The 24568-nt window shown below is 41.1% G+C and overlaps 1 protein-coding gene across 8 annotated transcripts; it reads left to right on the forward strand.

Annotated features, from left to right (window-relative positions):
• On the forward strand, window positions 1-24223 carry loco (regulator of G protein signaling family member locomotion defects). Of its 8 annotated transcripts, none has more exons than XM_018004257.2 (5): window positions 1-376; window positions 446-2541; window positions 21258-22049; window positions 22113-23301; window positions 23369-24223. In XM_018004257.2, the coding sequence occupies exons 2-5, from the start codon at window positions 454-456 to the stop codon at window positions 24001-24003; spliced, it is 4704 nt and encodes a 1567-aa protein (XP_017859746.2). In that variant the 5' UTR covers window positions 1-376; window positions 446-453; the 3' UTR covers window positions 24004-24223. The 8 variants fall into 8 exon arrangements, with proteins under 8 accessions (XP_017859746.2, XP_017859773.2, XP_089318482.1 ...); XM_089462356.1 differs by lacking the exons at window positions 1-376; window positions 446-2541 and adding exons at window positions 7023-7310; window positions 11592-12803; XM_018004266.2 differs by lacking the exons at window positions 1-376; window positions 446-2541 and adding exons at window positions 7024-7310; window positions 11644-12803.
• The last annotated feature ends 345 nt before the right edge of the window (window positions 24224-24568 follow it).

Below are 24568 nucleotides of genomic sequence, written 5' to 3' on the forward strand. Positions count from 1 at the left end.
GTATCGATGCTTTTGTTTTTGTGATACCCAAGTGTTTTTACCTGGCTACGCTTGCGCAGTTGAAGAGATTTGTTTTAATTGTTTGGCTTAATATATTCAAGCTTGAAGTGAGTGTAAGTGGTATATAATATGTGCGTGCGTGTCAAAATAATTATTGGTAGTGATTACTTAGTTCATTGAATGCAGTTTCATTGTGCTGCGTGTAACAAGATACATTTGATTGCTGCGTATACCATTTGCTGTTGCAATAGTGTGGGTTACACTGTTACATACAAGCTCTGGCTAGAGGCCAGCCCCAACGCTCGAGCTACTGGCCATTGAGCACAAACCGCATTCCACAGAGCGGCGGCCACTGTGCAGACCATCAATGAAAAAGGTGCGTTCGATCTAAACTGGAGTTGGCTTATTTTTACCATTTTAAACTTAATCATTTGAACGCTTGCAGTAGGCGCCATGCATCACCATCATCCGCCATTGCCCATAATGAGTCCGGCAAATGCTGCTGTGCCACCTGCAGCGGGCACTTCATCGCAGCAGCAACAGCCACAGCCGCAGCAGCCCCAGCAGAGACGACGCAAAAAGCGGCCCAACTACGGCACTCGCACTGTAGAGGTGCGCCGTGGTTATAATGGCTTTGGATTTACCATATCCGGCCAACAGCCATGCCGCTTGTCCTGCATTATCAGCAATTCGCCCGCCGAGCAGGCGGGTCTGCGTGCCGGCGATTTTCTTATTTCGGTGAACGGCCTCAATGTATCCAAGCTGCCGCATGAGACTGTAGTGCAGTTGATAGGCAATTCGTTTGGCAGCATTCGCATGCAGATTGCAGAGAACTATTTTTCGGACAGCTCCGATGAGGAAAATGCCAATGCTACGCTGTTGATACAGCGCAGTGCGCGTGGCCAGATGTTGGCGGCTAGCCTGGGCCCAGGTGTGCGCAACAAGCCACGTTTTCTGCATCACAAATCAAAGATGCACCGACTGCGTAACTCGCCACAAAAGAAGCCACCAGAGCCACTAGAAGCTGCGGCCCCTGTTGCGGTAGCTGCCTTACCGGATCATGCAACCTTGCGTCCCGTGCTAGAGGATGCACCGTTGGCGCATGTCGGCAAGGTGGCGGATGTTGCCAATGTCAGCGCCATGGTGCGCGCTGTGGGCAATGCTGCCCTGGAATATCGTGTCATTGTCGGCTATCTGGGCACGATTGAGATGCCCAAGCAGATATCGCACAGCTCCAAACTGCAAACGGTGCGCTCTTGCATACGCAAACTGCGCCAGGAGAAGCGACAGCCCACCATTGTGCTTATGAGCATCACTCCGAACTCGTTGAGGCTGCAGAGTGCAAGCGGTGGAACACTGGCCACATATGCTTCGGCACGGTTAAATTACGTGAGCTCTTCGTCCGAGAGCGAGAACCGTTTCTTTGGACTAGTGACCAGCGCCGTGCACAACACGCAAATCGATGAGGAATACGAGGTGGAGGACAAGCCAAATGCCAGCGGCGGCCACATCAGCATATCCCACAGTTGCCATGTCTTTGTCATTGATACCAAGCTGATTGAGCATGGCCAGCATGTGGCACGTGCGAACGAGTACCGCTTGCAGTGCACCAGAGATCCCATTTCGAATCTTTGTCTGGAGTTTCCCAATAATTCGGAGTATGTGGTGAATCTCATACGCAGCATGTACACCATGCGTATTCTACCGCCTGCGAGTCGCAGCCAACAGCCGCAGGATTATGAAGCGGGTGCTCCAGCCGGTGCAGCCCACTCCCCGCAGCCTTCCAATCATAGCGAGATTTCCACAACGACCTCCAATTCTGATTCGGGCATTGGCTTCAACAATGACTGCACCAACATATCCGATCGCATCTTGGTTGTAGACTTTGCCGGCGCACCGGGAGCAGCTGCCCTTGGCCTAGCGCCCATGGCTCCAGCTGCAGCGCGTCCACAGGGCATTGTGGGTGTGCCCGATAACCGTTTGACTGTGCGTGCCATGCCTGATCCTGATCCCAAATCACCGTCGGGATCCTGCTCATTGCGTCGCCCCAATCTGTTGGCCAGCTTCAATCTGATCAAGAGTCCGGCCACGAATCTTACGGCCACACGCTCTTGCGATGATGTGCTCAATCTATTGGTAGATGATCAGCCAGTTCTAGCCGCTGTCGCCTCCATGGATGATATTTCTCTGCACTCCACCGCTGCCTCACAGGATGAGACACACATGTTTGTGCACCCAGCCTGTGTGTCACGCAAGATGCGGCGCTCCATGCAGCCACCGCCAACAGCGTCTGAGCCAACTCCATCCAAGCTCAGCGCCCAGGTCTTTGGCAAGCCGCGTTCGCGACAGTCTCTGGGCTTTGAGGCTATCGATAGCATACAATCCCCTGGCATGACCTGCCCTGATCAGCCTATGGACACCTGGAGCAGTCTCCAGAACATACATAAATTAACCCAACCGAATCCAATAACGGGTCAACCACCATCATCATCATCCACACATTGCCTACTAGAAGCTACAAACAGTGAGCCAGATCTGGGGGTAAGTGAAAGCATTTCCATCTGAAACCATATCTGAGTATAAATAATAAGTGTATCAAATTCATAATAATATATATCTTTTAAATTTAAAGTATTAGTCAGTATTATATTAACATTAGTATAGCTCTATATCAAATTGAAATGAGAGAGTTTAACGCTTTAAGTTAATTTTATCTCTCTATAACAAAATTTAAAAGTTATTCATTCATAACTATTTTTATAAAAAGAAAATCAATAAGTGAAAATGTTTCGCATGGGTATATGGTATACGGGTTAATATTTATAGTTTTACGATCATGGAATATATTTTCTTGTTAAAATATATTGCAATTAGTAAATGTTAAATTAAACTAAAATTATTTATATTCTTCAAAAATATTCCTAAATCAACCCAAATCCAAAATATGAATTCTCTCCCATAGACATCGTTGATTATATCAAAGAATCAACAATTATAATTATTATAATTTAAAAGAAAGTACTTTATTGTGTGACCTACTTCTTACTTAAGTTTTTTTTTTTTTTTTTTTTGATAATTTTTCAATTAAAAATGTTAGTTAAATTTATGAGGAGCTTTTGCCCTAGAACCGGCACTGGAGTTAGATAGCTTTATTTACCTGGACAACATTGGTTTTTTACCTGAACTTATCGCGCTGCTCTCTTGCGCTCTCCCTCTTTTTTACTCCCTCTCTCACTCACCACTGTCGCTGTCTCTGTCATTCGCTCGATAAGCGAACCCAACACTCTTAGTTGGATATATACATATGTATTTGTCGTGTGTCCAAATGTTGGTACTTGTGATTTTTCTTTGTCAGAAATGGAACTTGGCTGGGATTTAGTTGGGTGTATTTCTTGGGCTGCAAGCGTTCATGCTGCTGCTGCTGCTGCTTGTGCTCTTATTCAGTAGTCGCAGCACCGCTTCTGCAATAGGTTTATTCGCGTTCCGCTGTTGCTCTCTCGTTGCTGTAATCAGCGTGCGCGTCACGTCTGATAAGGAACGGAAATTGTCGACCTGGCTTGGCTACTAAAAATAAATCGCCTGTGACGTCATGCACGTATATCGCCAGCTCTGGCTCATGCGAGTCCCATATCGCTGTCGTAGCCGCAGTCGCAGTCGCTGCCCCGCTTAATTCAATCTAAAGCAATTAATGGTAAAAATACGTAAAGCTCGCCATTTGGCGACGACGTTTGCTGACCTTTAGATTGGCGCTCGGCGTTCGGCACTCAAGCTCCGTCCGTCTCCTTTGTCGCGCCCGTGGACCCCCCTCGACTACGGCTCTGGGATTTGATTCGTGAACACGCGATTAAAATGTTCATTTTTTTTTTCTGATTTATACATTCGATTTTTCACTTTCGCTGCGCTGTTCATTTTCAATTGTCGCTCGGCGGTTCTTTGCGCTTTTGTTAATATTTCTTATATCTGTCAATAAAAACGAGAAAAATATTTAAAAAAAAAAAACAAGAATTGTGCCATAAAAAGTTCAACGCAAGTTCACGAGCTCAGCGAACTTTACAAAATGTATATAAATATTTCATATATATGTATAAATAAATAAATTATCATTAAGTGCGCACCCAAAAACGTGAAGAGTGAAAAAAAAAAAACTTTATGAAAACAACAAAAACTGTGAAATCTTCGTTTCAACTGTATTTCGAATTTGCACGTAATGTAAAAATGTCATTTCGAGGACTCGTTTTTGGCTTCCGTTCGGAGGAGGATACGGTAAGCGCAATATATATTAGTTTTTACAGGGTATATAGCATGCATTGACCTCTGAAAATGTCATGACCGCTGTGTAACCGGTTACCTTAGTAATTATAAACCAAATACGAATATATACAGAGTATGTACATGGTTTATGGTATCTACCCATGCATATTATTATATACATACTTTGAGCTGAGCTGAAATTAGAACATGAAACGCGGAGTCGACACACTTAGCTAACTTTTCATGGTTGCCCGACTATTGTCAACCCCTCATATTGGAGGTCTGCATAGTCAGCGATATCAACGATTCTGATTACTCAATCCCTGTTAAGTTCTGTCGTCGCTCTGTTTAGGTCAGAGATACCACCTGCCTTACCTAAAGTCACTGCTCAATACAAACAACTATTAACAAATAGACAATTGTTGATATTATTACTCAGTCAATTAGCAGAAGCGATGATATAAGCCCATGTAGAAATATTTTACAATGGGAGTTTCCTTTTGAAGTGAAGATGTAGATATTATACTGTATTATATACTATATAAGGAAAGTATTTAATTCATTTGTGGTTAATTGTTTAATTGATTAATAGTATATATATATATATATATATATATATATATATAAATACATAAGTTTCAAATGTGAATTTCAATAAATTTCTTTAAGAAATATGAAAAGACCATTTATCTACTTATGAAGAACGAATGAACATTCAATTAATAATAATAATTATATTTGTTGAATATATGTATATTCAACCACTAAAAAAAACAAAAATACTGTTGATATTGTTATAGAATTAAATCAACCAGCAAAACAAATCATATTCCAAACATTGTATATTCACGCTCTGCTTAATAGTCTTCTGGTTTTTCTCAGTGTATTTTCACTTGTGCATACACGCAATCCGCTAGACAAGCAATTCCCAACAGGTTGCTGAATGCCACCTTTTTGGCGGCAAGTTGCAACAGGGCACATGCCGTTGCAGGTGTTTGAAAAACAACCCTCGTGCCACAAAAGGAGGCAAGCAGCCGCAGTAATGTCTATTAGCGTTGTCAGCTGGTAAGGAAAGGCACTTGCCGCAGTTTCTTCGGTTAGTTCCTTCCGCTCGACTAGTTTCCAGCTCGGCGACGTCATGGGAAATGGGCAGCGCTCTGGAAATGATTGGACTTCAGGTTGCGGGGTCTCAGTTTCAGCTGTGCCATGGCCTGTTATGTAGCTCTCTGGTTTTCAGTTAGTTCGGTAAGCCACCAATTGACCTTTCCAGCGATTGCCAGCAGTGTCTCGTAACGTATTTGCCAGCTGACGTGGGAATTGGAAGCCATTGCAATGTGCTGCAATTTGCATGTGATTATGCACGTATGTTGCTGCGACGCACGGCTATCTATTGTCGATACGACAAGAATGTAATGCATTATGTTATTTTTTCCAATATCTGCCCGTTTAAGCTCTAGCTTAACAGACGCCTGCTGCTGATTAGCTTATCAGCCGCACGGCCCAGCCAGAGGCCAAGCGCAAATAATTGATTAATAAAAATAAATGTCTCTTTTTATAATTAGACAACAGCGAAATCTGTTCCTATACCAAAATAATATATATTTGTGTATTTTTGTGTGTCAGATAATAATATTTGAAATAATAAACATGTTATGCTCATAATAATCTATATATGCACTATGACTAAGGCTCCTTGAAAATTTGTATGCTTTCTTATCAAAGTTTTGTTGAAAATGCAAATCATTCCAAAACAACATATGTATATGTATTTGAGTTTATGTTAAAAAAGAAAAAAAAACACAACAATTCTTCAGATGTAGCATATAGCGTACTCAATTTCAACAAAAGTGATAGCAAAATAAATCTTTGTTTGCATTTTACAGTAACAGCAAAACTATTTAACCAGTGGGAAATTGGGTTTTTAAAATGTTCAAATCTAATTTGAATTTCGTTATTTATTACTCCATTTTAATAAGCCGTTTTATTAATGTGGGATCTTAAGAAATTCCCCTTTTGTACACACACAAAAATGAATGGGTCAATTAATATAACTATGTATGTATGTATACAAAAGATTAAACTATTTTCACGATTATATAGAAAGGGAATTTTCTCCAGAAAAATATGATTTTTAGTGATTTTATTCAATTATTGATGGTCTTAATAACAAATGGCTTGCACATTTAAAAAGCCGGTCCTAGAATATTTTTATTTAACATGCAGTTAACATTAGCACTGTTAACTGTATTGAAAGGTTGCCGGAAGAAACTGTCGCCAATGTACTTAAAGCTTTTATTTTATATGTAGATATATGTACATTGATTTCGATACAACTTACTATTACACATACACATATAGTATATATACACATAACTATGTACACTTCTCATATACTCTATAAAAAGCTGATATGCTTGTTAGCTACACTCTCTACAAATTATGGAATTAAATTACTGAAAGCTGACAGCGAGCGCAGAATAAAATAAAATATACACCTGACTCTGGCTTTGTGCCCTCGATATCAGGTGCCCAGTGACTAACTGGCGGTAACATTACAACAACAGCATTGAGAATGACAACAACAACAACATTCCGCTTCAACCACCAATGAACGACGACTAAAAACGCGCGCACGCGCTATTTTTCCACTGCGACACTCAACAGCTGCTGCTGCTAGCGGTTATTGTTGTAGTTGTTGTAGTTGTTGTTGTTACGACTGCTGCTGCTGCTGCTGCTGCTGCTATTACTGAGCCAAGTTAACAACAGCCAAGCGCGCACAGCTCTCACAACGCGTGAGTCAGTCTTGAAGCGCAGCTCGTACGCAACGCATGAACTGAAATTCATAATTATTTATAAAAATTCAGCCACATGAACCGATCATAAACAATATTAATAAAAGTGTGCAATTAAATGAATCAAGAAACTTACAAATTAATATTCGAGTCGTGCTAATTACCGTTGCCGCTTCACAATTTTGTGCATGTGGCGAAAATCGAACGCATTTCTAAATTTAAGCCTTGTGGCTTATTCTGTGCGCTAAAAATAAATCGCGAAAAAATGTAATTATATTATCAAAAGCAGATGCAAATATTTATCAGTTTATGAACTGTGCACACACACACACACATACACGCATACACGCCCGCCATCGGTCTATGCTCTAAAAATATTCCATGTAAATCGCCTAGAGGTTATTTCGCGTAAATAAACGCCAGGAACGTATCGACGTCATTCAGAAATCGCGTCCAAAACGCGCGCGTTTTGTATACAAAAAATTTCCCCTCCACAAACGTAAAAAAAGACAGGTTGAGAATTTAAACTTGTCTGAAATTTTTAAACTCTGACGCGTCTGTGTGTTTTCCCTAGCTAGACAAAAAGTGTTGGTGTGTGTGTATAGTGTATGTATGTGTGTGTGTGTGAGAGAGAGTGTGCTTGTTTTTATAAACTTTACCTAGAAGTCTTTATAGAAAACATAAACAACTTATATTTAACATTGCCATTAAAACGCAAAGTATTCGCACGTTCGCACAGTTTAAGCAGAATTTTGGGGCTTGTTCGCGCCAGCTGTGCTGCTTGGCCCGTTCCTTGATCAATGTGGATCATTCAATGCCAATATCGCCGCCAAAAATATAAAAGAAAATCACAAACACAAAATTGTATAGATTCCACTTAAAATCCCATTGAAAAAATTTCCATTTCCATTTAAATGAAAATTTGCTTACATTTTGGCTTTCCCATGAAAGCCAACGACTAGGAAGTGTTCAAGAAATTACAACAAACCTGCATTAGAATGCCACAATCGGAGATCTCTTCATATGTAGCATTGTTACTTGTGATTAAATGAGCTGGCTATAAAATGATGTCACAGCCATTGCAAAAGGTGCTTTGATCTTTGTCTGCCTGGCCGACTCTGACTGCATAGAAATCAATACATAGAATTCTGGAGGGAAATACACCTGAAGAAAAGCTATATGAAAAATTATATTTTTTTATTATTAACTTAAAAAGTTTCTGATTTTATTTGGAGAATCAAATCAGATAATAGAAAATCTTTTCTACAAATTAAAAATAATCTCTAATTGAAATTAGACAACGTAATGTCTGAAATAGAATTTGATATGTATGTCCATATATCCCTCTTTGCACAGCACTTCACAGTTTTTTCTCTCAGTGTATTCATGGGGGTAGGCTTACACATAGCTGACTTATTCAACAACGTCGCGACGTCGTGACTTTTTAGCAAACGTTGTTGTTAATTATACAATGATCATTCGATTATACTCTATACTCTATAGATTACTCGTAATGGCGACGCTCTTGTCACGCAATGACATCTCAAATTCAAACATTTTTTATGGAAAAAGTGGGTGTAGCCATAATTTATGCCGCGTATTTAATGTGATTCTTCAGAATTTATCTTTAGTATGAGAAAGCTGCCTAAGACTAAACCCACATAAGCTGGCTTACTTATCAATTCGCTCTACATACATATACATGTTTATATGTACAGTGGCTCACAGCTTATTTGACCCAACGTAAAATAAAAATTTCATCTGCTCATTACTTTTTACCCAATGCAAATTTTTGAAAAATTCAAACGTGGAATTGTTATTTCAATATTAAATTAATGGAAAGCATGACTTTTTTTATTGATATTTAAAAAAACACAGTAAGAAAATAACAAAAACTAAAAAAAGTCATAAAATCAATGTCACAGCTTATTTGACCCAGACTGTTTGAAGGACAATTACAGTCGCGTAAAATGAAAATTAACGGTACTTTTTCAGGTTTTGTTTTGATTATTGAATTCGCAATGTGAATTTGAAGTATTTTTACCATTCAAAGTGAGATTTTGTTATGAAAACACGTGTTTGCAAAAATGGGAAAGCGCACACCAATACAGCAGCGGGAATTGGTGCTACACCACTTTAAAAATGGAATTTCGCGGCGTAAAATTGCAGAGATTGTTAATTTACCCGAATCTACCGTAAAAAACATAATAACCCGATTTGTTTTTGAAAACAGAGTGGTTAATAAGGGTAGAACGGCTCCCAACAAAATTTTCAATGGCACAGATGAGCGATACATTGTTCGCCAAATGAAGGAAAACCCTAAGTTATCCGCTCCAAAACTGGCTAGTCAGATGAAGCAACAGCTAGGGAAGTCCGCTAGTGCAGAAACGATCCGTCGTATACTCCGAAACCATGATTTACATGGTAGAGTTGCTCGCAAGAAGCCTTACATTAGTAAGAAAAATAAAGAAAGTCGGCTCCGATTCGCAAAAGAGTACATAAACAAGGACACCAGTTACTGGGACAAAGTCATTTTCGCTGACGAGTCCAAGTTTAACATATTTGGTTCGGATGGGAGGCCCTACGTCTGGCGACAAGCGAATACCGAGCTACAAGAGAAGCACCTGAAACCCACAGTAAAGCATGGTGGAGGGTCTGTGATGGTTTGGGCCTGTATGTCTGCCTCTGGAGTGGGAAAACTAGCTTTTATTGAAAGCACCATGGATAAGAATATGTATTTAAACGTTTTGAAGCAAAATCTTATCCAAAGTGCTGAATATCTGGCCGTGAAAGAGGATTTCACATTTTATCAAGACAACGACCCTAAGCACACATCAGGTGTCGTTCAGTCTTGGCTGGTATGGAACTGCCCGCATAACCTCAAACCGCCAGCACAGTCCCCGGATCTTAATGTAATTGAAAATTTGTGGGCCATTTTAGACACCAATATCAGGTCCCGGAATATTTCCAACAAAAATGAGTTAAAAACGGCATTAGTCGAGGAATGGGGGAAAATCCGACCCGAAACAACAAAAAAATTGGTGGCTTCAATGCCTGCAAGACTTAAAGCTGTATTAGACCAACAAGGGGGTCATACAAAATATTAAATTAAAAAAAAACTAGGCATAATTTTGAAATTACTATTTAAAATAAGTAATGGGTCAAATAAGCTGTGACATTGATTTTATGACTTTTTTTAGTTTTTGTTATTTTCTTACTGTGTTTTTTTAAATATCAATAAAAAAGTCATGCTTTCCATTAATTTAATATTGAAATAACAATTCCACGTTTGAATTTTTCAAAAATTTGCATTGGGTAAAAAGTAATGAGCAGATGAAATTTTTATTTTACGTTGGGTCAAATAAGCTGTGAGCCACTGTATGTATGTATGTATGTATATATTCAGCTTTGCTTTAGTAGAGCCGAGTCACGTTTCTCCCATCAGTTCTTGCGCTATATTTTTATTTATTTCCTATTTACCTTCTCTTAATGGAATATTTTAGAGGTATTTTCCATTTTCAATTTTCAAGGCACACGCTCAATTTAAGAACTTTTGGAATGCCCATAAATACATCGCTGTTGCAATAATTAGCGCCATATAGGGTATATTGCACAAGTGGGGTATATATATTAGGCTAGAAGGAAATTGATTATGTATTGGTTAGATAAGCAACTCAAAGTTAGTTACATTCTATACAAGAAGCAAGAAAAGAGTGAATGTCAAACCGTCAAGCCAAACTGTCTTCTGGCTGCACTCATGATATTACAGGGTATTTAACTGCCAGTCAGCATTCCGAAAACGTGCCTTATTTACGAGCCATCGTAATATTTTCATTTCATTTCAAGCCACTTTGATAGCTGGGAAATGCGTTTAATTTACTTGGTTTTATTTCACGAAATTGCGCATCGAAATTCAGAAATGAAATTGTGCATAAATCCGCATTTACTTTAAATAAATTGCATAAGCTGTTATAAAGTGTATTGCGGTGACGCATTGACAATTTCCCTTATTGGCCACTCAGCATTTATACGCCCAAAGGTATCTATTCAAATGAGCCATAAAAACGAACTCATTTGGCATGCGCAGCAGGTAAAAAGAAAGCAGAGACATCTTCATATAAAAAACAATTGTCGGATGATAAAGAGATGGCACAAGAATTGAGTGAAGGCAGATTGAAGACGTCATGAGGCAGCGTCATGTGGCATCAGCAGATCCTTGGCCCCAGTCTCTGGCACATCTGTGTCGTCTCAAGTGCGTCAGACATGGAGGCCGGTGCTCCACTCTCGGCCCTCTGCCCCTCCTGCTCACCTGGCGAACGCACATTTTTGTTCTCCAGTGCGAAAATGGCTTTTCCCGCATTTCGCATGTGTCGAACTGTGCATATGTGTGAGTGTGTGTATGTGTGTGCTTGGCGATAGTTTACCTTTGCCGTGGCATTCACGCTGGAAAATTCAGTTCATCGCGAACAGCCAAGCTAAGCGCATGCCCCTTTTTTCGGCTTCTGCTTAAACTGACGATCAGAGCTTTGCGTTTTAATAATTGCGTAGAAGAAAACCATCCACAACAACAACAACAATCGTTTCCTTTCACATTTGGCAGCGCACGTCATGAACAAGAGCAGTACAGTGAGCTCCGCTAAGGCAAACTTAACAAACGTCAGCAACAACAACAGCAACAGTAACAGCAACAAGAACAACATCAGCAACAACAACAACAACATCAGCATCAGGAATAACCATTCAGGCAACATCGGCAACATGGTCGAACGTTTTGTCCAATCCCTGGGCCAGTTGAACGACTCCGGCAGCTGCTTCGATGGCAGCTTCGAGATCAAAAACATTCTGCAGAGTCCCAGCCTGATGACGGCCACGACTATGACCAATGGCCGACAGGTTCGACATCGCTGTCTCACCGAGCTGGATCGGGAGCAGCTGACACGCTTTGTGCAGGAGTTCGAGGCGCGCCAATCGCTGGCCTCCACGCCCAAGTCCAAGTGCAGATCACCCTTCTTGTGCCGCAAGGCCAAGGAGATTTATCGCAGTGCCAGTGGCAGACGCAGTGCCTCGCCTCAGATTCAAATAGCGCCCGTGCAGGAGCTAGAAGAGGAACAGGAACAGCCCACACGCAAGTCCGCTGAAGCAGAGGATTTGATGCCACCGCCGATGGCATTGGCGCGTGTCCAAGCGGAACGACGCAGTTGCCGCAGTGCCTCGCGTGTGCTGCAATTCTTCAGCTCGGCCACCAAACGGCGCAGCGGTAGCCGGAAGTTCAGCGAAGTGGATGCCACGGATGCCATCTGTGACGATTCACCTGTGCTGTTACGCGTCAGTGCTGGACAGCAGGTGGAACAGGAACAGCTCGGTTGCATGCCACTCTCGGGTGGAAGCACAGGCAGCGGATCCGACGATGAGGAACATGACGATGGCATCAGCTCGGCCAGCTCCAACTTAACCACCCAGTCGGGAGACAGCTGCAGCTCAAACAGTCGCAACATCTCGCCCGACTCCAGCTTCGAGATGCATGCCCCGCTGTTGCCCAGCTTCAAGGTGACGCCGCCTCGTGGCGTCTGCAAGGCTGGCAAGGACTTTGCTCGCTTCCTACGCGGATCGTTCCATGCCAAACGCGCCTCCATCACAACACTGCGGCGCTCCATCAGCGATCCGGATGCCATGCAGCAGCTGGACTTCACCAAGCCCCAGATCCCGCCTCCGAGTATGACGACAATGCGACCCCTGGGCGATGTCAGCAACGTGATGCGCGTGAGTCACTTTTAGAAACAATCACTCGATCCGATCCCCTCATTTTGCACTTCAGGAGACGCTTTGGGTCATCCAGCTGCGTCCCATTAGCCCTTAAGCACATTTCTGTTTACATTTAAGCCTCGTATCAGGATGTTGTTTATTTACGCTCGCGTCATCTTTACTCATTTCCCTATTGGGTGCCACCCACCCCCTTGCCCTTTCCCATCCATATGGCACTTTTCGCTCTTGTCTATGCCAGGCAATGTTTACTGTTTACTTCGCCATAATTTCTCAGCAATTCAGTAGCAGCGCCTAGCCTAGGTTAGCCTTAAATACGTGTACACCATTTAGATATAGTTTATATATCCCAATAAAAGCCAAACTGTTTGTAAATACTCAAAAACTCGTGTGCCATATAATCAATTTGTTTAAAGGTTTATCGGGTGTTAACAGCTCGAATTTGATTTTAATTGTTTCCTCAAACGTTTGCCTAAAAATCTAAATATTATCTATTGGTGATCAATCAAAATGTGTTGACTGAATTCATCTTAATTGAAGATTCGTGTTGAAATGAGCAATGGAAATTTGCCCGATTGATTTATCAGATAAATATTGAAGTATTTGACACAATTAGATATACAAATAAAATGATTGATTATATTCTCATTAGAGCATATTCCAATTGGCAGCCCCTTCCAATTGTCAGCAAGGAAAAAAATATTTGTATGTACAATCAATGTTAGTATACTTAAATATGTATAGTATAAGCATTTATTTGCTTAAGATATTAAATTTTAGTTGCCACATATTTACATATGTAATTATCATATTGCAAATTATTTTTAATAATTTAGATATGTTCATATATATTTACGTACTTTAAAATTCAAAAAATCTTTACATTTGTATGCTAAAAATTACAATACAAAATATATATACAGTGTGCGACAAAAAGTAAAATTAGAAATGCTTTAATATATACATATTTAACACTTTTTTATTAATTGTGCACATATTTGAATGGAATCGTCAATTGTGTTTGTTGTTTGCCATAATGACTTTCTAATTGCTTAATTTGCATGGGCGACGTATTGCCCATTTCACTTTCCATTAAAGTGCTGTTGCGTTTTCATAATTCCATCGTTGTGACGATGAACAAACGCCTACGTGAATAGAGTATTCCGAAACATGAATCATTATTAGTCGAACGAATACTAAGGGAATGCCCATATAGGTTTGATAGACGTCATTAAATATCGGCTGGTATATAAGAAAAATATATATATATATATATATTGCACACATATATTTCTGTACATATGCTCAATTAATTACAAATATGTATAAGCATGCATGTGCATATATGCATATATGTATATGTATTTATAACATACATGGATACATCTTCCGCTTTAAATAATGGAGGAACGCATATGACCCGCATTGGCGTCCAGAAAATTAACGTAAATGAACAACAAAAACAACAAGAGCAGAAGCAACAATAGAATCAACGGGCGGGCGGTCGTTTGCCGGATATTTCATTTAGTGCCAGTGTGTGCAATTGTTCAAAAAGTAAAAAATAAAAACAGAAAATACCAAATGGTATGTATAAAATTCTTAACGATCGAAAAATCTGGCACGCAGCACGCACTGCGAACATTAAAGAACATTTTTGCTAACTAAATTAAGCTAAACTAAACAAATCATAAATTACAATTAATTTATGTTAGCGCAGCTGCAGCTAGTATTAGATCGGCGCAAATTCGGCGTTTCATATGGTCATGTGTGGAACGCCACGCGTTCACCCCTTTCATCTACTCCCATCCGCTCCAACTTCTCTTTGTGGCGGCGTGCAAAATAACTTAATTTATCAGTTAAATACGCAACACTTGGTAGACAAATGCCCGCATTTCAGTTCCCCGTTGCTGCTGTAATTGCTTGGCATTTTAATTACTTCAATTGTCTAAACTCTTTGTTTATTTGGCATCGCTAATAGGCTGCTTTTGTTTATTTGCGCCGCTGTTGGTTATTTTTAGCACAATTTATTTACTTGCAACACGCACACATGTGCTTTTAGCTAGATAATTCATATTTCTGCTGCATACCTTCGTGGGCAGTGGACTGCATAGAGACCAAAAAAGAACCGCTATAAAACATACACAAACAACAAAAAAGTGTCTTGGCAACTCAAATAATTGGCAACATTCTTAAATGTTTTATTAAACGTTAATTAACGAGACAGCTGCCTGCACCATATGTGTATGTGTGTATGTACATATGTATGATCAGTGAGATAGTGGGAGTGCCAAACAGGGAGGGAGAAAGAGCGAGAGGTAGCCAGCACACTCCCACAACTTACCTACAAACATTTCATTCATAAGCAGCAAACGAAAATGAGCAGCCGGTGTCAGGTAAATAGACAAACAAGGCGAAACAAAAACAAAAATGAATACGAAAAAAAAACACACATTCGTATTCGTATAGCAGCAAACAATAAAACAACAATAGCAATATGAGTAAGCAATTCTCTCTCACAAAAGCAGCTGTGTGTCGAGTTCGAAACTCGAAAAAGAGCATTCGTGCGAGAGAGATTGAACAATTGTGTAGGTGAGTTCGAGCGAGTCAGACACGATTCGTCGAACCGAGACTTTTGTTTCAAACCACTGCAAACCAAAATGTTTGCATATAAATTTCTGCTAGTCTCTTTGCAATGCTTCATCTGCATTTCACCAACAACAAAGATGCGACCAAAGGCACCACCCTAGCAGTGCTGTCATAATTTTTCGAGCAAATAGAGCCAGATTGGCAAAAATAAGAAGCTAAAAGAAGCTAAATTCAAGAAAAAATAAGCCAAAATAAAAGCTGGGTTTAAAAAACACTATTTCTTAATTAAATTCATTTATGATTATTCATTTGTTTTTAATTGTTTGATTCCTTCAGCTATATCTCCACTTTCAAGAGAAATATTAAAATCAGGAACGTCGAAATCATCACTCCACTCTCAACAGAGACGTATTTAATAACGACACCTAAAACCATTAACGTAGAAATTATAGATATATGTATATGCATATACATATATACAAATTATAAAGTATTCAATCTTTTAAAGAGAGATCAGGTGTTTAATAAATAATTGTTATTTACCGAGCCGCTTTGTCACTTGATTTGTCCAAAACCAAAATAAATTTAACGCTTCCAATCTTATTTCTAAGATCCTCCAGAAAATGAGGAGCCAACGAATGTTTAATTATACTGTACATTTAATACGGCGTAGTTTAAATCGCTAAACGCTCATGCTGTCGCATAATTTTTTTTTGGCGGAGAGTACCTAGGTTTTTGATGATGATGTATGATTTGCCACATAGAGGAAATGTGCTGTTGGTTGTTGCTATGGTTTTTGTTGGAGTTTTCCCAAAATCAATTTTTTCTTTCTGTGCCCATCCAATTCGTGCAATTTTTTGTTGACAAATAAGACCTGTTGCTCATACCACGAAATGATTTCGATAGATTGTATGATATAAAATCATGTATCGATACTTGTATTCATGATTTTTAGTGTTGAGAAAGATAAAAAGCAAAATAAATCGTGAAAATTAAATAAAGCTAAAATAGAGCTAAATTAATTTTTTTAAAGCCTGAATTCCCGCAACCCGCCGTTTTCAAATTTTTCCCGCATTGGGACTTCAAATAAAGCCAGATCTGACGGGAAAAAAGCTAAAATGACACCCCTGCACCCTAGTGGTGCAATTTTCTTTGCTTCAGTACTTCGAACCAATTTCTGGATCGATCCAACCAGCGCCCAGTCGCAACATGTCTACTGTGTGTTCGCTGAGGCTTATGTTGTGTTGGATTGGGTTGGATCCAACAATCAAATGCTCAGTGCATATACAATAATGTAGATATGTATGTATGTACGTATATGTGCGTGCGTCCGATCAGCAGCTGGCTGAGCACAACAACTGACGATGTCAGTTACTTTATACACGTTGGGGCTACGAGTCAGAGATTCGAAACTCGGCACTTGAACAGCGTGTGAGAGAGCGGGCCGCAATCGAAGTGTGTGAACAAAAAAATTCCAGAAAAAAGTAATTATAAAGCCAGTGCCAAATAGCAATAACAAATAGCAACCGAAAGTGAAGCAAAAGTGCACAGTTAAGATTGTGTTTTGTTGACAAAAGCGGCACGTTTGCGCTTTCTCACTCACACACACACACGCTTACTAACACACAAGCAGAACAGCGAAAATTTCGCAAAGCGATGACACGCCTTGGGAATACCAAAAATTATCGAAAAAGAAAAAACAATTGAAATCGAAAACAAAGCACGCAACAGAAACTGCAACTGCATTTGCGTCTGCGTCTGCTGGTAGGTTTCACAGCGTCGACAGCCAACTATGGTTAGTTAGTTTTTGTCATTAGCATGCGTAACGAGCAGTTTATGTATATGAATGCATGCGAATCTGTATGGAGTGTGCATGTATGTATGTTTGACTGTGTATGCTTGTGCTCTCCCTTTAGCATAAAGTAATTGCGAAACGCCCACTCAGCACTTAACACCGAGAACTGTGATCTCCGCCCCCTTTCGCTTATGCCCGTTGCTCTCTTCCTCGACAATTGACAATGGGCCGTTCCAAGATAAGATATTCGAAATTCTAATCGCTTTTTGTTTATTTTTGAAGTCATGATTTATCAGCACTTCGGAGAAACTGTGTCGCGCTTCTGGGAATTATATCTTACAAATGTTGGGATGAGATATTATTCAATATCGGAATATATGGATATACATACAGATGTACATTTTTGTTGTCACACACTTCTTGGTTTTTCTCCAAGAAATTGATATGCGTGTTCTTTCTTGGCTCTTTGCCAAAAAAGAAGTACGTGATGTATCTTTCAGATTCTGTTTCTAGGTTTTAGATTTCAGCTGGCTTCAGTTAAAGCGGCTTATCAGATTTGTCTGCTTTGAAGTAACCCGAAACAGGCCCCACACTTAATTATGATGAATCATTTGCATAGTTATTAAGCCAGGAAACTGCTTCACAATGCCGTAGACCGTTTACAATCTCAATTTCACGTCTCGCTCAGCAGACCGTCAAGAATTTTCGCTCGACTTTTCGCTAGCCAGGAGCCGGCTACAATTACCAAAAGGGTTTCACAAAATAAGCGCCAGGCTTGTGCACAGTAAAAAAAAAAAAAGCTTACTGATATTTTTAAGTAGCTTAATAATACTAAACAGGAAATATACATATATTATTTTTAACTGCTCTCTAAGCAGCTTTACTTCAAATAACAATCAGAATTAGAGCTAACGAATGTTAAACTGCTAAATATGGTTTCGATTTAAAGTCAGTGTATTTTCTTTCACTGTGTTGGCAGTACTTGATACTGGCCGATGGGATCGTATGACTTGATGGCAGCGCATTAGCTCATGCTTTGACGCTGCAGATTAAGCTATATAGACATGATTTCAGCTGGATCGGTAACCTGAGCTAAAGCCATTCAAGTTAATTTACTCGTGGGATTTTGTTTATTTTCTGTTATACGTATCATTTTTTTTTTTTTTTTTTCTTTTTTGCCTTTCCGTTTGTGGCTTTCGCATCGAGACATCTTCGAGACTCAGCACAATGACTTCCATGCCACAATTTGTGGCAGGGCGTGTTGCTGCTGATGACTTCAATATGAGGAGGCAGCCACAGTTGTAAATTGTGGCCGGCAATGGGGAAAAAATACTGTCCATGTTCAGTGTCCACTCGCGCATGCAAAACACTCAAGGAAAAGAGGCGCGGGGCGTGGCATTATTACTTCATTATTCCACCTGTTTTTAAGTGTGCACGTGTGTGTGTGTAGCAATTTGAATTGTTGCTCAGCTTTGGCTTTCGCTTTGCTTCGCTAATTTTTCAATTTTCTTTTGATTTTTTTTTTTTTTTTTTTGTAATATTTTTTTGTGTCATTTATTTATTTTTAATTATTCACTTTGGCAAATTGCTCATTTCCTACTTACAATTACGCGTCACTCGTTGCCGATTGCCGCTAAATGTTGCCGCCACAATAGAGAGCAACAACATGCGATGCTCGCCCTCCGCACGCCTCGTCCCTCCCACCTTCCACGCTGCCTATGCCCCTTTGTTGCTATTGTTTGGCAATCAGCGTTGATTTATGTTCGTTTGCTTCTCTCTCGCTCTCTCTCACACACTGATTCTCTGTCTCTTTCGACTGCTGGCTGTTGCTGCTTTAACACATTTGACCCCACTCGCTGCTTTTCTGCTTTCCATACCCTCTGCCCCTTTAAAGTTGTGCATTTGGTTTTGTGGGGTCGGCACATTCTGCTCTTTTTTTTGACCCAATTCCTATGTACAAATGTATGTGTACATTCTATATACACACATATATACATACATAGCTTATATACAAGTGTATGTGATAAGACATAATACTTAAGCTTTTATCTTTATGCAATTCAAGCTTTTGTTGTGAAATATCTTCTTTTTTTTTTTTTTTCTTTATAATATCTGTCAAACATGAAAACATTTCAGAAGCCTCTTGAAAAACACTTGAAAATAATGACATACACTGCGAAAAACATATGTAGATTGCAGTTATTAATTTAGCTCTAGGAGTTAAAAAGTTTAATTACAGGAAATTGCAACTCCAGCTGTATTCATTTTTAGTGAAATTATACCACTCCCACTTTCAACGGATTCAGGGTTTAATCAAAACAATTAAATGAATGCTGGAAAAGTTTTGGTTAGGTAATACTTGAGATCTATACTTGCCTCAAGGTTAGAGTATTCGTTTTAATTGTTTTTAAGCGAGCACAGAACCGATAATAATTTAACAACACCATGGATATATATTATACATATGTATCTCACATACTATAGACTAACTAGATTTGAATTGAAACTAAGCAAAGTATATTTCGTCTTCCATATGATATTCCATGATGTTTCCAGCTGCTATTGGACATTTCCTTGGCATATCTCTCTTCGGGAAGATCTCTGGAGCGCTTTCATTTGCTGGCGTGACTGGCAATTGTTCAATTTCAAAGTCTCATCTCACACGAGCCGAGTCGAACCAATTGGTTTCTATTAATGAAGTCGAGTCGCATGAGAATTGGCTTTGCCCCTTTATGGTCGACTTTGCCAGCCGGAAATGTTTCCAAATTTCTCTCTCACACACAACAACTAGTTTTATATGTATATATTGATGAATAGATATGGGTAAAAATATTTTGTGGCTTACGTTTGGTCAATGCGAAACTCGAGCTTAGACACAGAATTCATTAATCTCTGGCAACAAAAGCATCATTAAATATAGAGCAAGAGCTGGAGTGGAGTATACCCTATGGCTATTGGCTTTTAAGCAGCCTATGAAATGGAGAAAATTATGACACTAATTGAAATGAAATGAAATGAATTGCTTTATCTTCCACATGTATGGAGATCTGTATTTAGAGAGATTAAATTAGTGATAATAGTTTATAAATAGTATGAATCTCGACTTTTTTGTATGAATTTCTCTAAACATTTCTCTGTAACCAGCATTTGCAACTGTTTATTGTAGTACTATTTAAACCCATTCTTATGGGAACCGTGTGGGTATAGAATACAATCGAGAAATAAACATGAACACAAACAGATATATGTTGGAAATTATGTATAAATAGCGACGGCAACTGCTTCGAGTTTGTCTGACAAAAGTGATTATCAGCAAAGTGCAGCAAATGGATTGGACAGCCCAGCAGGCAAGCAGGCAGGCAGGCAGGCGGCAGTGCAGGCAGTGGAGGCAGGCAGTCCCACAAACGACACTCATCACAATATACAGAGAGACACATACATACATATCTATATATGTACGTACATATATGCAGATACATATGTATGTGCCTTGCCTAGCTTTACAATTTGTTCACACAATTAGAGTAGTAGAATACACTGGGGTAGACAGGGCAATAGTTGCCAACGGCCGCCAACTGCGGCTGTTCTTACACGCGTCACACACACTCGCACACATACTCCTACACATATGTATACTCACGCACATAAACTTACATGTAAAACTTCTAAAAGTTCAAAAGTTTATCGTGCTGTCTGTTTAGGGCTTGGCCGTGATAATGACAGACGTGATCGGGCAGTCTGTCCCTCATTTCTACATTCCCTCAATTTGTACTTGTGAAATGCCCCTGAAAATGAACTTGTCGTAGGGGGTGCTTGAACTCCAAGATGGCTATGAACACACTTTGAATGCAGCTGAGAGCGGTCAAAATTAAGTTGTACGGGATATAATAAAAATTGTTGTAAGAGATAGGCGAAGTGCTGAAACATCAATCCGAACATATCCGAAAATTATATTATCTAGAAAATGAAGCAGGGCCTAAGTTTCTATTTACCAACTTCTGATGCATGTACTTATTTCCCAAAAAAAGTGTCACCATTATATATAATATATATATTATTCACTTTCATTTTAGAATCGCGCACTGCCGTCCAATGCCTCGCCCTTTCGTCGAGCCTGGGGTCAATCATCGTTTCGCACGACGCGCACCGACAAGGTGGCCAAAGCAGGGGGGTCTGGCAACAGTCCAATAGTGCGACGCTCAGCCTCGATGACCGCCTCCGACAACGATGTGTACATTAAGACGCTCATGCTGGACGAGCTCAAGTCGGCGAAGCAGTCGCAGCAGTTGGGACCTTTCCAGGTGCCACAAATACTTACCACACCGGCGCCGCCGTCCAGCGTGATGGTAAAGGCAACCGGTGGAGAGTCCACGCAGGAGCTGGCGGCGCCAGAGCAGAAGGGTCCCAGCAGCTGGGGCACATCGTTCGAGCGCATGCTGCAGGATGCCGCCGGCATGCAGACCTTTGCGGAGTTTCTGAAAAAGGAATTCTCTGCCGAGAATATCTACTTCTGGACCGCCTGCGAGCGCTACAGGTGCACGGAATCGGAGTCAGAGCGCGTAACCATGGCCAGGGAGATCTTCAACAAACATTTGTCCAACAACAGCAGCGATCCGGTTAACGTGGACTCGCAGGCGCGTAATCTAAGCGACGAGAAGTTGGCAAGCGGCGATACGGACATTTTTGCCGCGTCGCAAAAGCAAATCTTCAACCTAATGAAATTCGATAGCTATCAGCGCTTCATACGCTCCGACCTGTATAAGAGCTGCGTTGAGGCAGAGCAGAAGCAGCAGACATTACCCTATACGGGTGCCGATCTGGATGAACTGTTGAAGACAAATTTTCACGTAGTGGCCTCGCCCAAGGTAAGCAATTGAACTTATTTCCTGGTTTGGCTTTTGTCATTAATACTTTGATCGCCTTTTCAGCTCAAGAAGTCCGCAAGCAATGCCGAGGATCGGCGACGTAAGAGTCTATTGCCCTGGCACCGTAAGACGCGGAGCAAATCCCGTGATCGCAACGAAATAATTGCCGATCTCCAACAAACGTTGATGCCCCCACCGCAAGCACCAAGCTCAACAACCACAGGGGTGCCAGCGCCGCTATTAACGTTGCTGTCTGGCGGCTCGGTGAGCGATTTACACAGTTCCCGCTCTTCGTTGTCATCTTTCGATGCGAACCAGGCCGGACAGGGCTTTAGCGCGGACAACGTTTGCTCCTTGTGTCGGGTCATACTCACTGACGGAGCCACAACTATTGTGCAGACCCGTCCCGGAGAGACAGTCGCCCAACTAGTGGAGCGTCTACTGGAAAAACGCAACCTCGTCTATCCCCATTATGATGTTGTAATCCAGGGCAGTAGCAAGTCTATAGACACGCAGCAGTCCTCAAAGTTGCTGGCTGGCAAAGAGGTGCTAATCGAACGTCGGGTGGCCTTCAAGCTGGATTTGCCCGATCCCAAGGTCATATCGGTCAAGAGCAAGCCCAAGAAGCAACTGCACGAGGTAATCCGGCCTATATTGAACAAATACAACTATCGAATGGAGAGCGTGCAGGTGTTGGTGCGAGATACTCAAGCCCCGCTTGATCTGATGCAGCCCGTCACAGTGGCCGATGGGCAGCGGCTTCAAATAGTACTGATCCAGCCGGATTTTCAGCAAGGCGGCGGCAGTAATATGCCGCCGAAGCATAGTAAACCAATGAAACCGCTACCCGCGCTGGTGACGACGGATCCGACGCAGGGTCAGCTGGACGAGCTCACCAACAAGGTATTCAATGAGCTTCTGCAGAGTAAATCGGATGCTGCAGCAGCGCCGACCCAAAAGCCAACCGATCTGTGCTCCATGAAGTCGAATGAAGCCCCCTCGGAGAGCTCCTCCACGCTGTTCGATCGCATGCGACGGCAACAGCGCGACAATAGCAACATTCCAGGCAGCAAGCTGCCCAAGCTCAAAAAGAAATCCACGAGCAGTCAACATTCCGAGGAGGCAACCGCAACCGCAGCCGCAGCCGCTGCAGCAACGATAATGCCCCATGTCGATCCCAAGAAACCCATCATAGCCAAACTCAAGGCGGGCGTCAAGTTGCAGTGCACGGAGCGAGTAGCAGAACACCAGGGTGAGTATGGACGAACGCTTTGGGATCTTCATGTGTTTGACTAATACTGAAATTTCATAATTTGCAGATGAACTACTCGAAGGCTTGAAGCGAGCACAGCTGGCGCGCCTGGAGGATCAACGGGGCACTGAGATTAATTTTGATTTGCCCGACTTTTTGAAGAACAAAGAGAATCTGAATGCGGCTGCCTCCAAATTACGCAAGGTGCGCGCCAATTTGAGCCCCGTTAACAAGGTCAGCAGCAGCAGCGGAACGGATGCGCCTCAACCAGCGCCACGCCTCTCCATTACACGTAGCCAACAGTCACCCATGAAAGTGGATCCTGAGGTGGATACAGATTTGCCGACAATGGCAGTGGCACCGACAACGTCAGCGTCAGCGTCCATTGACCAGCAGGATTTACAGGAATTCGCTAAAGCACCGCCACCATTGCCGCCCAAGCCAAAGGTGTTGCCCATAAAGCCATCGAATTGGGGCGTGGCCAATGCTCCGCCCAATGGGAGCTACAGCAATAAATTCTCGCCCGCCAATCACGCACCCGCATTGACGTCGGCTTCCACGACGACGAGCACGTCACCGTCAGCAACAGCCACAGCTTTGTCCTTTGCTACTAAGCTACCGCTGGACATAGCACGCAAATCGCTGGAGCAGCCAGGCACACGATGTGCGTATCTTGATGAGCCCAGCAGCAGCTTTGTTTAACCCTAAGGCTACTTATCGATCTACGACTGATCATTGTACATACTTTTATATATATATTTATTAATATTTGTATTCTATGAAAAGTGTTTTAGAAGTAAGTGCCCATCACAAGGATATCTGACAAGCGGCACACAGCTGCTTCACAAGCTTATCATATTTATAATTAGGTGCACGTTATTATAAGTTTGAATAAATAAATAAACATTTCTATTTAAACGTACACTTTTTTTTTTGTTCTGACGCTTTCCAACTACCAAATGCACCGCATATTATATGAACAGCTTTACAACTGATTATATATTTATATAGCTTTCTACACAACTTATTTTTGGTATCTTCTACCTTCAAATAGTCCCATGTCCCATTGTATATGCACGACATATAAGTAATATGCAGGTGTGTTAAAGATGTTAGAAAACCGAATCATTAATTTACATATTTCAACGATATAAATTTAAAATTTTTAACAATTTTAAGCAAATGCTAATAAAAACTACCGCAGGATACCGTTTTAATTTTTCTAAATTTTTTAAAATCATTGACGGCTTTTTAAGATTAGAAAAAA

The sequence above is a fragment of the Drosophila arizonae genome, chromosome 2 (genome assembly GCF_054131065.1).
Source record: "Drosophila arizonae isolate 15081-1271.41 chromosome 2, UAZ_ARI_1.0, whole genome shotgun sequence".
In the NCBI taxonomy this organism is placed as follows: domain Eukaryota; kingdom Metazoa; phylum Arthropoda; class Insecta; order Diptera; family Drosophilidae; genus Drosophila; species Drosophila arizonae.

Bases quoted from the DNA above. Each gene is read 5' to 3' on its own strand.
- loco (XM_018004257.2), top strand. From the start codon at position 454: ATGCATCACCATCATCCGCCATTGCCCATAATGAGTCCGGCAAATGCT. The intron at 2,542-21,257 runs GTAAGTGAAAGC...CTTTCATTTTAG, and splicing joins ACAGTGAGCCAGATCTGGGG to AATCGCGCACTGCCGTCCAA. The intron at 22,050-22,112 runs GTAAGCAATTGA...TCGCCTTTTCAG, and splicing joins ACGTAGTGGCCTCGCCCAAG to CTCAAGAAGTCCGCAAGCAA.